At 42.8% G+C, this 12,794-nt stretch overlaps 1 protein-coding gene across 1 annotated transcript; it reads right to left on the bottom strand.

Annotated features, from left to right (window-relative positions):
* Nucleotides 1–426: 426 nt before the first annotated feature.
* Nucleotides 427–12,734, bottom strand: IFRD1 (interferon related developmental regulator 1). The gene is made up of 12 exons (XM_086480517.1): nt 12,445–12,734; nt 10,149–10,253; nt 9,140–9,221; nt 8,575–8,699; nt 8,122–8,279; nt 6,640–6,690; nt 6,359–6,537; nt 6,145–6,253; nt 4,049–4,183; nt 2,664–2,792; nt 1,623–1,718; nt 427–1,127 (listed from the first exon to the last, which is right to left on the bottom strand). Exons 1-12 carry the CDS (start codon nt 12,488–12,490, stop codon nt 1,038–1,040), a joined length of 1,305 nt encoding a protein of 434 aa, XP_086336643.1. The 5' UTR covers nt 12,491–12,734; the 3' UTR covers nt 427–1,037.
* Nucleotides 12,735–12,794: the final 60 nt, after the last annotated feature.

Below are 12,794 nucleotides of genomic sequence, written 5' to 3'. Positions count from 1 at the left end.
ATCTCCTGGTTCAGAAGCTCCAGCTCTCTGGGGTTTAGTGTCTTTATTACACAAGCCCCCCATCACCCCCAAGACAGGCAGTTCTCAGTTACTGCTACATTTCACTCCTCTAGAGCCAGAAACTGAGGGTAGGAGAGTAGTTTTCAACACAACAGGGCAGCAAGAACAGCTCCTGTAAGATAAGGGACAAGGTGTTTTTCAGTACCACAACTAGGAAGCATGTGACTGTGCAGACCATAGGAAGTAAAATATACCTTGCCAACACAGCAAGGTAGAGTTTCATGTAGCATCTACTCAAGCACTGAGACTAACCCAACCACATGTCTGAATGGGAAAATAAACCAACCCATCTGCTTCAACCCTTTAGGTTTTGCTGGCATCCCAGCTTTTCACTGATGTAGTAATCACTTTCACACAGAAAGCAAGTAGTGAGAAACATCTTTATTCCAAAAATTAAACATCTATTTTCCGAACATGAGAATCTTGTTTTTATTTTACACCGAGGCAAGTATTTGTCATTCACTACTTCACTGTAAGGGAAGGTAATTGAACTTCATAGTCCCCTTCAGGATAAAGTCATACTATGCGGAAATTTCTTTGTCCACCGGCCGCCACTGAAGAGTTTAAAAAATTTACTAAAATAACTTCACATGAACAAGTTCATCATTTCATATTAGCACATCCTTACCAAAACACTTGGTCAATAAAGTAATTTAATTTACCCTTATATAAAGTAAGGAATCCAATCTGACACATGGCTACATGTTACCCACCCCACTGAGCAGTTCAGTTACAGTACGTTCAACCTTTGGGGCAAGTTGCAGCTAATGCAAGTGTTTAACATATCCCTGCACCCAACCTTACACCAATCTATATACAGTGTATATGCAACTAAGCCACAACGTGCAGTGTATTTACAGACTTTATACAACATCCCTGTGCACAAGTGCAACCTGTGACTACAGAAATTAAAAAATTCATTTAAAGGTTACAAATCTATTTCAATTACGAAAACTGAACCCCATGGAAAAGGAGATCTAGAAAAACTCCCCCACGTCTGCTCTTTTATCACGACATTTACTTCTAGCCTTTGTCCGAGCCTTGAATGCTGCCGAGTTGTACAAGTGCTACAAAATAAAAGGAAAAAATTAAATCACAGATGTTCAAAGAGCTTATGTCCTTTACAGATTTTTTTATGTGAAGAAACAGCTAAGGATATATTTTTATTAATCTTTGAAGTAAATTAGTAGGCCTTCTAAAATTTATTTTTTCTATGGCTTCCTGTACATCCCTACCCAAAAGCCCACAGCTCCCATCAGAGCCCAAGTTTCACAGGTATGGAGCATGAATCTGGTACCAATCAGCAACCAAGTCAACCTTCAGCCCCCATGGGAGGAAAGCGGTAGCAGACACATGACCAGTGGAAAAATCTAAATTAAGAGCTCAAAGACAGACACAAGCAAGGTTTGGTTTCATTCAGGACAGTATGGAGGACTGTTAGAACTGAAATGACAGGTTTAAAGATGACAGCTTGTAAAGTGCATGTTTAGAATACCATCTAATTCAGGAGACATATATTAGCATATGAAGTAAACAAAATACATTAAGGTGCAATAACCTACCCTTTCAAAACGGGATATCTTCATTGTTTTAAGAGCTGCAGCATCTAGCATTACTGGCGGACCAAGCTCAAACACATTCCGAAGAAAGTCATTTGACTAAACAAGAAACATCAAATGATCAGTTTCTCCTCTGATTATCAAGTCTAAGATGACTACTGCTAAATATCAAACATTCCAACAAGAAATAGCAATTTGACACATATCTTACTCTCTTTTGCAATTAAGCCAGGGAACACTTCTTCCTTTAATCGGAATAAGGCTAAGAACTAAAACTGCCCTCTTGAGAAGACAGAGGCAGCTCCCACTGCATGGACTGTTTTATCCCAGCCGATGAGACGCTGTTCTGTTACATCCTCTACACAAGATTAGGCAGCTGGACACAGACCCGCATGGTTTCACAACAGGCCAATTTCAAAATATCTGGCTATAAAAGTAGTATTTGAAAAATCTGAAAAGGCTGCTAACATGCCTGGGCTCCCTCAGTCACGTGGAAATGCAACTGCCACTGGACTGAAGATTTTAGCCCCATGACTATCGCAGCACTTTGGGAGCGTATACTCCTAAGCTAGAGTTCCTGCTTCTGCTACGTATCTAAGCAGATGGCTGGTGAACAAGCGGGTCCTGGAACAGAGATAAAGGCTTATCCCTTCCCTTCTGAAATGCTGTCACCATTGAGCTGCGAGTCATGTTACTTGTGACGAAAACTTTGCATTCCATTTCACAAACTCGAGCAGGAAGGGTGGAGGCATGCAGCTTTATAGCAGCCAGGTGACTACACCACTCTGCTGAAAGAGAGCATAAGGGTTCAGGAAAAACCCTGAAGCCAAGAAGATATTCAGCTTGAATCTCTTACCTTTCAGAGAAGTCTTCTAATTACTAACCCAGCATACCCAGCCACTTTGGAAGTGCTGTCTTTTAACGCTTCTAATGCAAAGCCCATCATTCACCAAGTTCTGCTCATGATTTTGTAATTCAGATGGAATTACTACAAAGCAGCCAGACAGGAACAACAGTCTGAGCATGTATCAAACAGCAGCTCACCTGCAAATGATATTGCATCCCTGACCCCAGAATCTCCTTGAAGGTATCATAAGTTTGCTTTTTAACCCAGCAGTCAATGTACATGCGCTCAGGTCCAAACTTGACCATCTCTGTAGAAAAGTCACGCTCCTATCCAAAATTAAAGGGAACAACATATGTAATTTTAAGTCTTTTGTATTAGGAATTGTATGTGTCTCAATGAACTTACTTTCATTAACATATCTGGCACACCAAAACCTTCCAAATAATGTAACATTCATATCTTAAGATTGTATTGTTCATAAACTGATGCACACCTAATGTTAAATCTCATGTAAGACTTGAAGCTGACACTCTTGCAAGTCAGAAAGCATTTAAAAAAAAGAATACTGAACTTTCATCTTTAAAATGACTTTAAGAATTAGACTTATCTCCAGAAAAACCAGTTCTGAGTGCAGGAGTCACCTTTAAGTCAGTTTGTAAGCCTCATTTAGTCCCCGCCTTTCAAAGTGTGGCAAGCTGCATTTGGGACAATGGAATGTAACAAGTGCTAGTAAGTGACTCAGGTTCTTCTACAGGCAGAATCTCAAAGGTGAGTTCAAATCACTTCAAAGCCTTCCCCTTAGAACAGTTAAACATCTCAGAAGCTGAGTGTCAACTACTACTTAGTTGGTCTGACCCACACAGCAATGTAAAAAAGTAATTACCTGACAAGTGAAAAATCTAGTTTGAGAGGTGTAAGGTATCAAATAATCCATTAAAGTGATAGAAGGCTGACATTTGTCTTAGAGGCTTTTACTCAGAAGTTGTGTCACTAACCAAGTATTTTTAGAGTCTTGCTTTGTGTGCTGTTCTCTTAATCTGGATATGGAGAACCACAAGATTACAGCACAACAATTAAGACAATAAGTCCCCCGCCCTCGTACACAAACACTTCATTGGCCCCCGACAGAGATGCCATTTGGAAATGTATCTTACTGCTAAGTTGCTTTTTGTTTATTATGCACAGCAGTTCAGTAAGAGATTTTACAATAAACCTTTTTGCAGAATTCAGGACAGTAATTTGGACGTCCTACAACGTCTTCTATGAAAATAATTTGATCACGGTCTAAAATAAAAAGAATTTAGTATTTACAGTGCAATGTTTGGCCTTCTTTAAAGAAAAAAAAACTTCAATATGGAAGTCAACTTCAGAGCAAAACAAAGTTTGACTTTCTTCGTTCCACATTCCTAAAAAAGCAGCTGTATTTCATGTAAGTGATCAGAATTTTGACATCTCATTTAAAATAATTTTTTCCTGTTGCTTTCACTGACATAGTAATTCTATTTAATAATAAACCCATTTTCATTAAGTTGCACCATACATAGCTACAAAACAGACATTCAAAGTAAGACAAAAGGATCACCTCAACAGCTCGCAGAACATCTCTGAAGACAGATCGCTGCTTTCTTTTATCTACTTTGGCTCGGTGCTTGTTCCCATCAGTAGCCAGAGCTCTTAGTTTCTCTGTTAGAAGTTCCATATCTTCATAAAAGAAGTCCTAGTCCAAAAAAATACTTTGTTTTAGTTTCTGGCCTTAACATCTTTCCCTGCAAATAGGAAAATGGACCTTTCAAAATTTTGGGCATGCAGACCCCTACAACCTGTCACTGTGCTACTGGAAGAGACGAGATGGCACTAACTTCCTGTAGTTCCACTTGCAGCATTTAAGCCAGCAAGAACAAAGTCACAGCATCCAGTTTACCCAAGGAGGACACCATCAAAGTCTATTCTGGTGGTCAGAGACACTTGAAACCATACAGCTCCCTCACTGTGTGCACATAACCGTCGATCTGTTCTGCTCCACAGTTCCAAGGGACTCAAACCTCCTAACTGATCTCCTGAACCTGGCTGCCGCTCCTGTTGGCAAGCTGAGGGCCCTTGCAGGTTGGTGGCACAGAATTCATGCTGCTGGAGACGCAGCGTGAGACACCATGAGACTGACAGTACAATATATTTAGTCCTAAGTCTTGTATGGGGTGAAAAATTAGAAAGCAGTTTTAAAAAAGTGTCTAACAAAACTTTAATGTGCAATTGTTTAACAGGAAATATTTTCTCCTCTCCATTTACTAATTCAGCAGTTTACCTGGATTATTAAGAATGGACGTACATCTATAGAAAATCAAGTTTTTGTGGTTTTTTGTGGGGGTTTTTTGTTTGGTTTTTTTTTGTTTAAATCTGAATGTTTTGTCATGTCAACTGACTAGGCTGAGTTCACTGCAGGCTTTTTTGAGAGAACCTGGTCAAAGACAAAACACAGTAAGCATTTTTAATCTGTGCTGCTTGTAATGATTAAAGGGGTCTTTCCTCAATGGAATGGAAGAAAATTTTAGTGAATATAGTCTCATTCATTAATGCATTTTAATATTTTAGTTACTTGCAGTCACAGTTTGACCAAATAAAGAATTATGTTCCAGTCTCTTTTTCAATTTTATTTTTTTTCTTTCAAAGTTGGCTTCCATAGCCAAGAGACTCAAATCCGTACTGTTTGCAATTACACAGAAGTCTCAGCACATCCTTTCAGATTATGCAGTGCTAGTGTGTCGTGTATCCTGACTCAACTGCAGTTATCTTTTCACTTTGGACAGTGTTCTGGCAAAGCGCAGCAGCCTTGATCGAGCTACGAGCCATTCAGGCAGCTCTCCCAAACTGTGCGATGGGTAAGTGGAGACTGTTTCCTTCAGTGCTGTCAAGAAAACAGTTCAGAAATTAGTAAGGCATATGGAAGGATGTAAAGGCAAGTTCGGCTGCGTATGAGGTAATACTGAGAAGCTTGCACGTAATCCAACTCAAAAGCAAAACCCAAGAAATCTCATGAAATGCAGCATTACTGGTATCTGTGCAACATTTGTGCAAATCCTTTCAAAATCTCCACTCTTAAATTGACTGACTAGCCTCCAGCTGACTAAGAGTCACAAACACTGTGAAACCATCATGCAATACTAGTTATTCTTCTCAAGGGGCCTAAATAAGGACACTGAAAAAACAATACTAAAGTCAACGTGGTTTCTTCTGAAGGATAGATTTTTAGCTGCGAGAGCAGAATTGTGCTGGTTGTGAATCACTGGAACTTGTCTGCCTAAGTATCGACTGAGTGTTCCCACTACACTAAACAACGTTGTTTTATCCTGGAATCTCTCTAGGGACTTTTTTTTTTAAGTAGGTGTTGGATCTAGATTTTAAAGCTTCCACACTACATTTCTAGTTGCTCTTCAGTACTGTTTGATGCGTTTTGTTATATTGGTCCTGTTTTGCAATACAGACATTAGTGTAAAAATGACAGCTAAATTGCTGTCAATCGTTGTTATATGCACTTAGATTGGGGCAGACTCACTACAAAGAACATAACCTAGTGAATTATCTGCCACTTGTTGAGATCCAGGGTGCTGTGCAACACAAGTTAAATAATTTGTCTTGTCATCGTCCCAATGGAAGAAAATCTATCTGCTGACATCTACTTACAGCATCTGTTTCGCGTGCCAGTTCAAACAGAAGGGCTAGTGTTTCTCCAGCAGCTATTCTCATGTTGAGATCATCACAAGACAGCAGACTTGGAAGTTTATGCAAGTGCCTGAGGAGCAAGTCACATTTCATTAAGATACAAATGTTGTTGACACAGCTTCAATGCATAGAGAAGCAGTCATTACAAATTTTGTTTTCCAAGAAAGAGACTCACATATCAATTTTCTTCTTCACTTCATTCATTGGACAAATGGTCAACAACAGTGTCCATGCTAAGAGAGCACTGATGTGAAGCACAGTATTATGGGTACTTGACACACCATTAGCATCTCTGTCTCGCTGATAGGCCTTTGTGAAGATGTTTTCCAGGCATTCCATAGTAGAGTACAGTTCCTGAAGAGGGGGAAAAAAAGAGCACGGAAGAGGCTTACGATTCACACATTTTCATATTGTCAATTTATAAGCAAAAAAAAAAAAAGTATTATTTATCCTCACCGTAATATCATCAGTGACAATGAAACAGCAAATCCCTAAGCAGGTTGCACACTAAATGCAAAAGAAAAAAAAAGTGTCAGTATTTGACATTAATGTTACTGTTGGCAAAACTTTCAAACTTTGACCTCTGAAATTCATCATCTGGAGTAATGGAAACCTGAGATTAAGACCTTAGCAGAACAGAAGTCTTCAACACTCTGATTCAGCTATTTCGCAGCAGTTAGCTCTCAGTTCCCATCTGCTCTGAGGATGACTTTACAACACATGCTACTCTCAAGCCTTCACTTTTCTTGCTGTGTTATTTAATATAGCTTACAAAGCCCCTACAAAAAGCTACATGTAGCACTCCTTTCACCCAATTATTTTAAACCCCACTAGGATTCACTAGCAGAAATTATGCTGATAAATAATGGATAAGTAACGGACATGATATTTATTCACAGCTGTGGGAAATATTTCCCCCCCTCTCTGCCCACTATTATATTTAAATGGCATGAATACACTGGACTTAAAGAGCCTTTCTTAGCGCTTTCCAACTGTTACTGTGAGCTCCTACACATGCCTTCCCTATCCCCCATATCCTACTCAGTTTCCTCTTAGAAAGAGTAAGAAAAAAACTGTTTGAAAATGATGTTTGCATTAACCACACAAGACTCAAAACTACACTTAAACTGGACAAGCTTTAGCACCTTCTGTTTGTTTGTATAAACAACTGCTGTTGAACTAATACTACCTCATCTTCCAGCTGACAGTATCTGTTGTAACACAGCTTGAGTAAAATAGGAGAAGTAGCCAGCTATGTGGTGATAAAGGCAAGTTGGAGAGTATTAGTTAAAAGTCCAAAGTTCAAAACGAAAAACAAAACACCTCTTGGCAAGAGCTTTAGACTGTCTTCAGTCAATATTTCAAGTACATTGTTTGATGTATAGATGACATGACTGGGTGAAAAACTTAAAATACTTTTGGTAGTATGAATGTATCAAGTACGTAGTTCTGCATCTGCTTCATGTAATTTTATCATATATAAATATATTTGCTTAACTAACATCCCTCTGCTGTTACAGAAGCTACAATCAATACCAGAAGGATACATCAGACAGTGAGAAAACTTTCCTTTTTTCTATAGGGCTTCAACATCAGCCCTCAGAACTGCAGGAAGGAGACTGCAACACAGCGCGTTAAGACACTTAAAGTACTAGATGTAACAGCTCGTGAAGGAAGTTCCCAAGTTGAAGACGATAATGGAACTTTTTTTTTTTAAGCTGGTGTTGGATCTAGATTGTAAAGCTTCCACACTAGACTTCTGGTTGCTCTTAGATGGAACTTTTTAAGCCAGTGAAAACTGCTACGCATCACTCGAAGCGTACGTCAGCGTTATGAGCTTACAGAAGTGTAGTAACCTTTAGTACTGGATTACACAACAGCGAGATGGTTCAAAACTGCCCTCTGTCCCTGCCTGGCAAACAAACATTTTATACTTACGGCCTGTCTGGCTTGAATACTGGCTGTTCCATCACAGACAATCTTCTTCAGAACTGGACCAAGGGTCTTAAAAATCTCTTCACTTTCAATTCCTGACCCCATCTGTACACACAGAAGACAGGCCAGTCCAGCAGCTGCACACTGTTCGTCGCTCTTACCTAGAGATTAACATGCTATGATGAGTAACCACCTTGTGCACTGCCTCCTTCCTTTAAAGATAATTAGTCTGAAAACTTGCAAGTGGACATTCAGAAATGAAAAGTCAGAAAATAATTTCAGTTGATTTTCTAAGTCAGGTAAAATATAACATATCAATTCAAAAGGAAATGTTGTTAACATAACTCAATCAATCACTTTATAAAGTACTAGAGAAGCCTCACAGTCTTAATTCCTTTTAAACAATAAGCTACTTCATGGGGATTATTGCTTTCTAATAGCAAGCATGTTAATTACCTTTCTTTATGCAGCGTTCAATGCTATCAGTTAGTGTCATTCTCCTTTCCATGACAAATTCATACAGAATTTTAGAAGAAAAAGCATTTTTCAGACTTTCAAGAGCCGCTTGTCTTGTCTTCGCACTGTTAGAAGAGAGAAGGAAGACCTGAAATCAGCACACATCAGTTTAAGCTGAGCCTTTGTTTTTACAGTAGTTTATATATGTCTGTGCCCAACAGAAGAGGAACCCACAGCAGTACCATGAAGTATGAAATGCTATGAACCGCCTCCTCCCTCAAGGGCAGAGAAACTTAGATTGGAGATAGAGTTCTCAACAGTACACCAAGCTAGAAGTCACTCTACTTCAAGCCACGAGGAAAGCAAAGTCCAACTCCTGACTAATCCAAAAACTTGGTGTAGAAGGAAAGCTCTTTTCAGATCCAGAATAAAAGCAAGTCCTCCCCAGCATGAAATAATTGTAATTCCAGTAAGCATATAAAGAAGTTGGATGCATATTTCTCTTATTATATCAGAAGACGCAAGAAAACAATGTATGAACGCATTTCTTCAAAGCATACTATACCTCTTGTCCAACGTAAGATCAATAAATCCCTTCAATTTGTATTCCAAGTCTTCTTGAGTGGCTTCTTCATCAACTTCAGGCCCTAATACAGGGGAAATAATTTAGTCCTACTGATATACACATTTTATTGGCAGACCCAGTAATAGCCAACACTTAAAAATTTTTAATACTAACAAGAAAGCAGTTTAACACAGACAGTAGCTACAGAACTGTTCAAATTACAGCAATATAATGGCACTAAGCCTGCTGCATCAAACTGCCCCTTAAAATACTTCTATAAAAACTGATCTATCGATACACCTGTGCTGTTTCTGTCCCCGCTTCTTTGTGTGCCAAGAATGAACAAGGGAGCTAATCAGGTTGCACATAAATTTGCTACAACTGATGCCCACCAGCCAATCCTGCCAGGAACACAGTCTCACCCAGTCCACTCCATCTACCCCTGGAGTACAGCGGGGTGTCCGCTGTCGATGTGGCGAGTGCTGTCTAAGCAGCCTGTCCTATCTGGCATCGCTTCAGATGCCTCTGCAACAGCAGCTCAGTTACGAGTAGCAAGTATTCACAGGGAAGGCTCCCTGCCTTATCCCCCTGCAGCAGGCTTTCAGGTCCCCTCCTCCCAACAAAACGACGTTAGAGCAGTCCAGGATAGGGGAGACAAAGCACAAATCTAGTTCAGAACAGACAAATGTGACTCTTTCCATCCCAAACTCCTCTGTAAGTCTTACCACCTCAGCTATGTGTTATGAAAATCAACGTCTTACAATGCACCTTGAAATTCTTATTGCCTCCAAAAGTTAGCATTTTGTAATTCTAATAGAAAGAAGTCTAATACTTCCATGAGAGGCTCATGAAACCCGGAGTATATTCTTGCCAAACAAAACAATCCCACAGTGTTTAGCAGAATGTCATTATTTTGCTACTGCTACTAACAGTCTAGTACTTAAACTCTTAAGTCAACTCAGGTTTTGCGTTTTTACAAAGATGAACAGATATAAATGAAAGAACATACCATCCTCAGTGAAGCTAGCAGGATCACTAAAGCCACTGCAGTGGCTCATAGTTTCAATTGAAGCATCTTCATCACTAAAAGGCTGCACATTTCTGGGCTGACCACCTTAAGAAAAGATGAATACAAGAGTTTGGTCATTTTTCTTATGGAAAAGGAAGATCTGAACACTGAAAGTTGAATTTAACCCTCCCAACAGGCTCACTCTCCCCGACCCAGACACTGAAAGCACATTTCCTTCCTCTGCTGGTTCCTGTCCTTCCTCCTGTTCTGAAGATTTAGCTGGCTCTGTTCTGGAAAATCATTTGTGTATGGTGAGGAAGAGCCCACCTAATTTTCAAGGTACTGGCAGAATTCCTCACTCTAGACTTAGGACCTTTCTACAGTCAACTTCAAGTTAATGCAATTTCCTGTAACTGTACTTTAATTTTAACTGTTTTATTTTAATTTAGCTCTATATTAATTTAGCTGTTAGGACGAGCTACCTAAAACAATTGCCATACAATCTTTATTTTTCAATTTTGAGGGGCTTCAAACCAGGATAAGTTATACATGTAGGCAAACGCATACATTACTCAGTTCAATGCAGGATTTAAGGGATTAAGTGTAGTATGTGCAGCATCAGCAACGTCCAACCCCATTTTAATACTGAATTACACTAACAAGGTAGAACATCAAATGCCTCAGCAGGGGAGAAAAAAGTTTCCCTCTCAGGATCAAGAAGGCTCAGTTCAGTAAGTTCAGCCTTTTTGAAGAAAGCAGTACTATTTTCACCACTGCTCATCTCCACAAGTTTCATATCTGTATCTTATTGTTACACCATTAAGAGTTGGAGGAGCGTGACCTGGTAATACTGTAAGTTCTATCGCTGTCCTAGCCTAGCCTTTAATTTGCATCTACTAAAGTTGTTCAACAAAAGAATAGTTTCACTGTTACTTCTCCAACAGCTCCCAAATGTCATTTACAGAATGCAGAATTCTGCTTTTCCAGCTACTTTTTTCTGGTACAATTGATTCCCAATTATTTAAGAAGGCAGTGCACTGTGCTTGCCAGCGTCACACAGGCTTCGTGACTATCAAGATCCCCCAAAAAGCTTTTTTATCTACAGACTCAACCCCGAGTTGATCACTATCCAAGTGCTTTCCAATAAAGTTAAATTCACACTTAGGAGGTTTTGCAGCTCTTAGCTGCAAACCCCACACTTGTATCACTGACCATAACTCTTGATGTTTCCTATAGCTGCAAACACTAGCCAGTGCACAGACCAAAAACTTGGAAGCTCAGAGCTCTGGCAAGGCCACCTCCTTGCTTCTAGTGATGTCAAGCTGGACAGTTCAATAGGACAAGTGGCAAGAATGACTGCCAGCCCTTCACGAAGTAAAACAAAAGCAGCTGCAGAAAGACCCAGTGAATCGGTCACTTCCTGAAGATTTGACACCAGAGCCAGGCTCTGCTCACAGCTACGGTAGCCTGAAGTGAAATGTGTCGCCGCCCCACAAAACTTCCATTCTCCAGGCATCCACACCTCAGCCACACACATTCTGGATCCGTATGAAGGCTGATTGTTTTCCAATACCCCCTTTTCGGCTAAGAAGGGGTTATTTTTTAAAAAATGCTGCAGCCTTTCGGTGCATAATGCGCTAACACACAGCCACACCAGCCGACAGAGACACCGGAGCCACAGCAGAAGCCGGCCGCCACGCCACCTCCCCCCCCCCCCGGAAGGGCCCCCCGCCGGCGGCAATGCACCAGCGCGGACACCGGCGGCTGCGCGGCAAGGACGCGCCCCAGCACCGCCCCTGGCCCGCAGCGCCCCGCGGGCCCGGCCTCCCCCGCCGCAGCCCGGTTCCCCGAGCTGCCCCAGGGCCAGCCAGGCGGCACCCGCGACAGCAGCGGCCGGGAGGCCCCGGAGGGGCCGGCGCCGGGCGGGGCCGGCCGCTGCCCTCCGGGCGCTGCTCGCCGCCGGCGGCGCCAGGCACGGCCGCCGCCCGCCGCCTCCCCGGGTCCGCCGGGCGCATGCGCGCGAACAGCGTGAGGTGGCGGTTTCGGGGCCGGCTCCTGTCAGCCCGGCGGCGCCGCCCGGCCCAACTCCGGACCCGTCTCGCCCAGCGGGGAGCTCCGCGGCCGCGCCTGGCCGTCCTGCTTCTTTCCCACTAGCCCCGCAGGGAGCCGGGGCCCAGCCGGCCCGTCCGGCCGCGGCCCCTCCCGCCGGCGAAGGCCGCCCCCCCGGCGGCTCGGGCGGCCACGGAAAACGGCGGGCGAACTCCGCGCCCCCGCCCGCCGGCCCGGCCGCGCTCACCGGTTCCGCGCTGGTGGTTGCTTCCCCGCTTCTTCGGCTTGGGCATGGTCGCAGCGGCGCTCGGCTCGGCTCCCGCGGCCCCTCTCCGGGTCTCGGTCTCTCCGCTCCCCCCCGCCCGGGAATCAGCGACAATCAGCCGATGGAAGCGCAGGATGGCTTTTTACTCCAACGCCTCTGCGAGGCCGACTTGCCGGGCCGGGGCAGCGGAGGTGATGGGCGAAAGCAGGCGGAGGACGAACCGGCGGCGAAGGCAGAAATCCCCGTGGAGGCCCGTGAGCGGAGTCGATGCATCTTTCTCCTCTCAGACACCTGGGGCTAAAGGCGCGGAGGGGGCGCCGGCGCCGCTTTTA

The sequence above is a fragment of the Leptosomus discolor genome, chromosome 1 (genome assembly GCF_034619465.1).
Source record: "Leptosomus discolor isolate bLepDis1 chromosome 1, bLepDis1.hap2, whole genome shotgun sequence".
NCBI lineage: Eukaryota > Metazoa > Chordata > Aves > Leptosomiformes > Leptosomidae > Leptosomus > Leptosomus discolor.
This window is presented reverse-complemented; position numbering and strand designations above follow the sequence as displayed.

Coding starts and splice junctions, on each gene's coding strand:
- IFRD1 (XM_086480517.1), bottom strand. CDS start 12,490: ATGCCCAAGCCGAAGAAGCGGGGAAGCAACCACCAGCGCGGAACCG. Junction 9,222..10,148: donor TGCTAGCTTCACTGAGGATG/GTATGTTCTTTC, acceptor CCCCTGTATTAG/GGCCTGAAGTTGATGAAGAA. Junction 1,128..1,622: donor AGATATCCCGTTTTGAAAGG/GTAGGTTATTGC, acceptor TTTATTTTGTAG/CACTTGTACAACTCGGCAGC.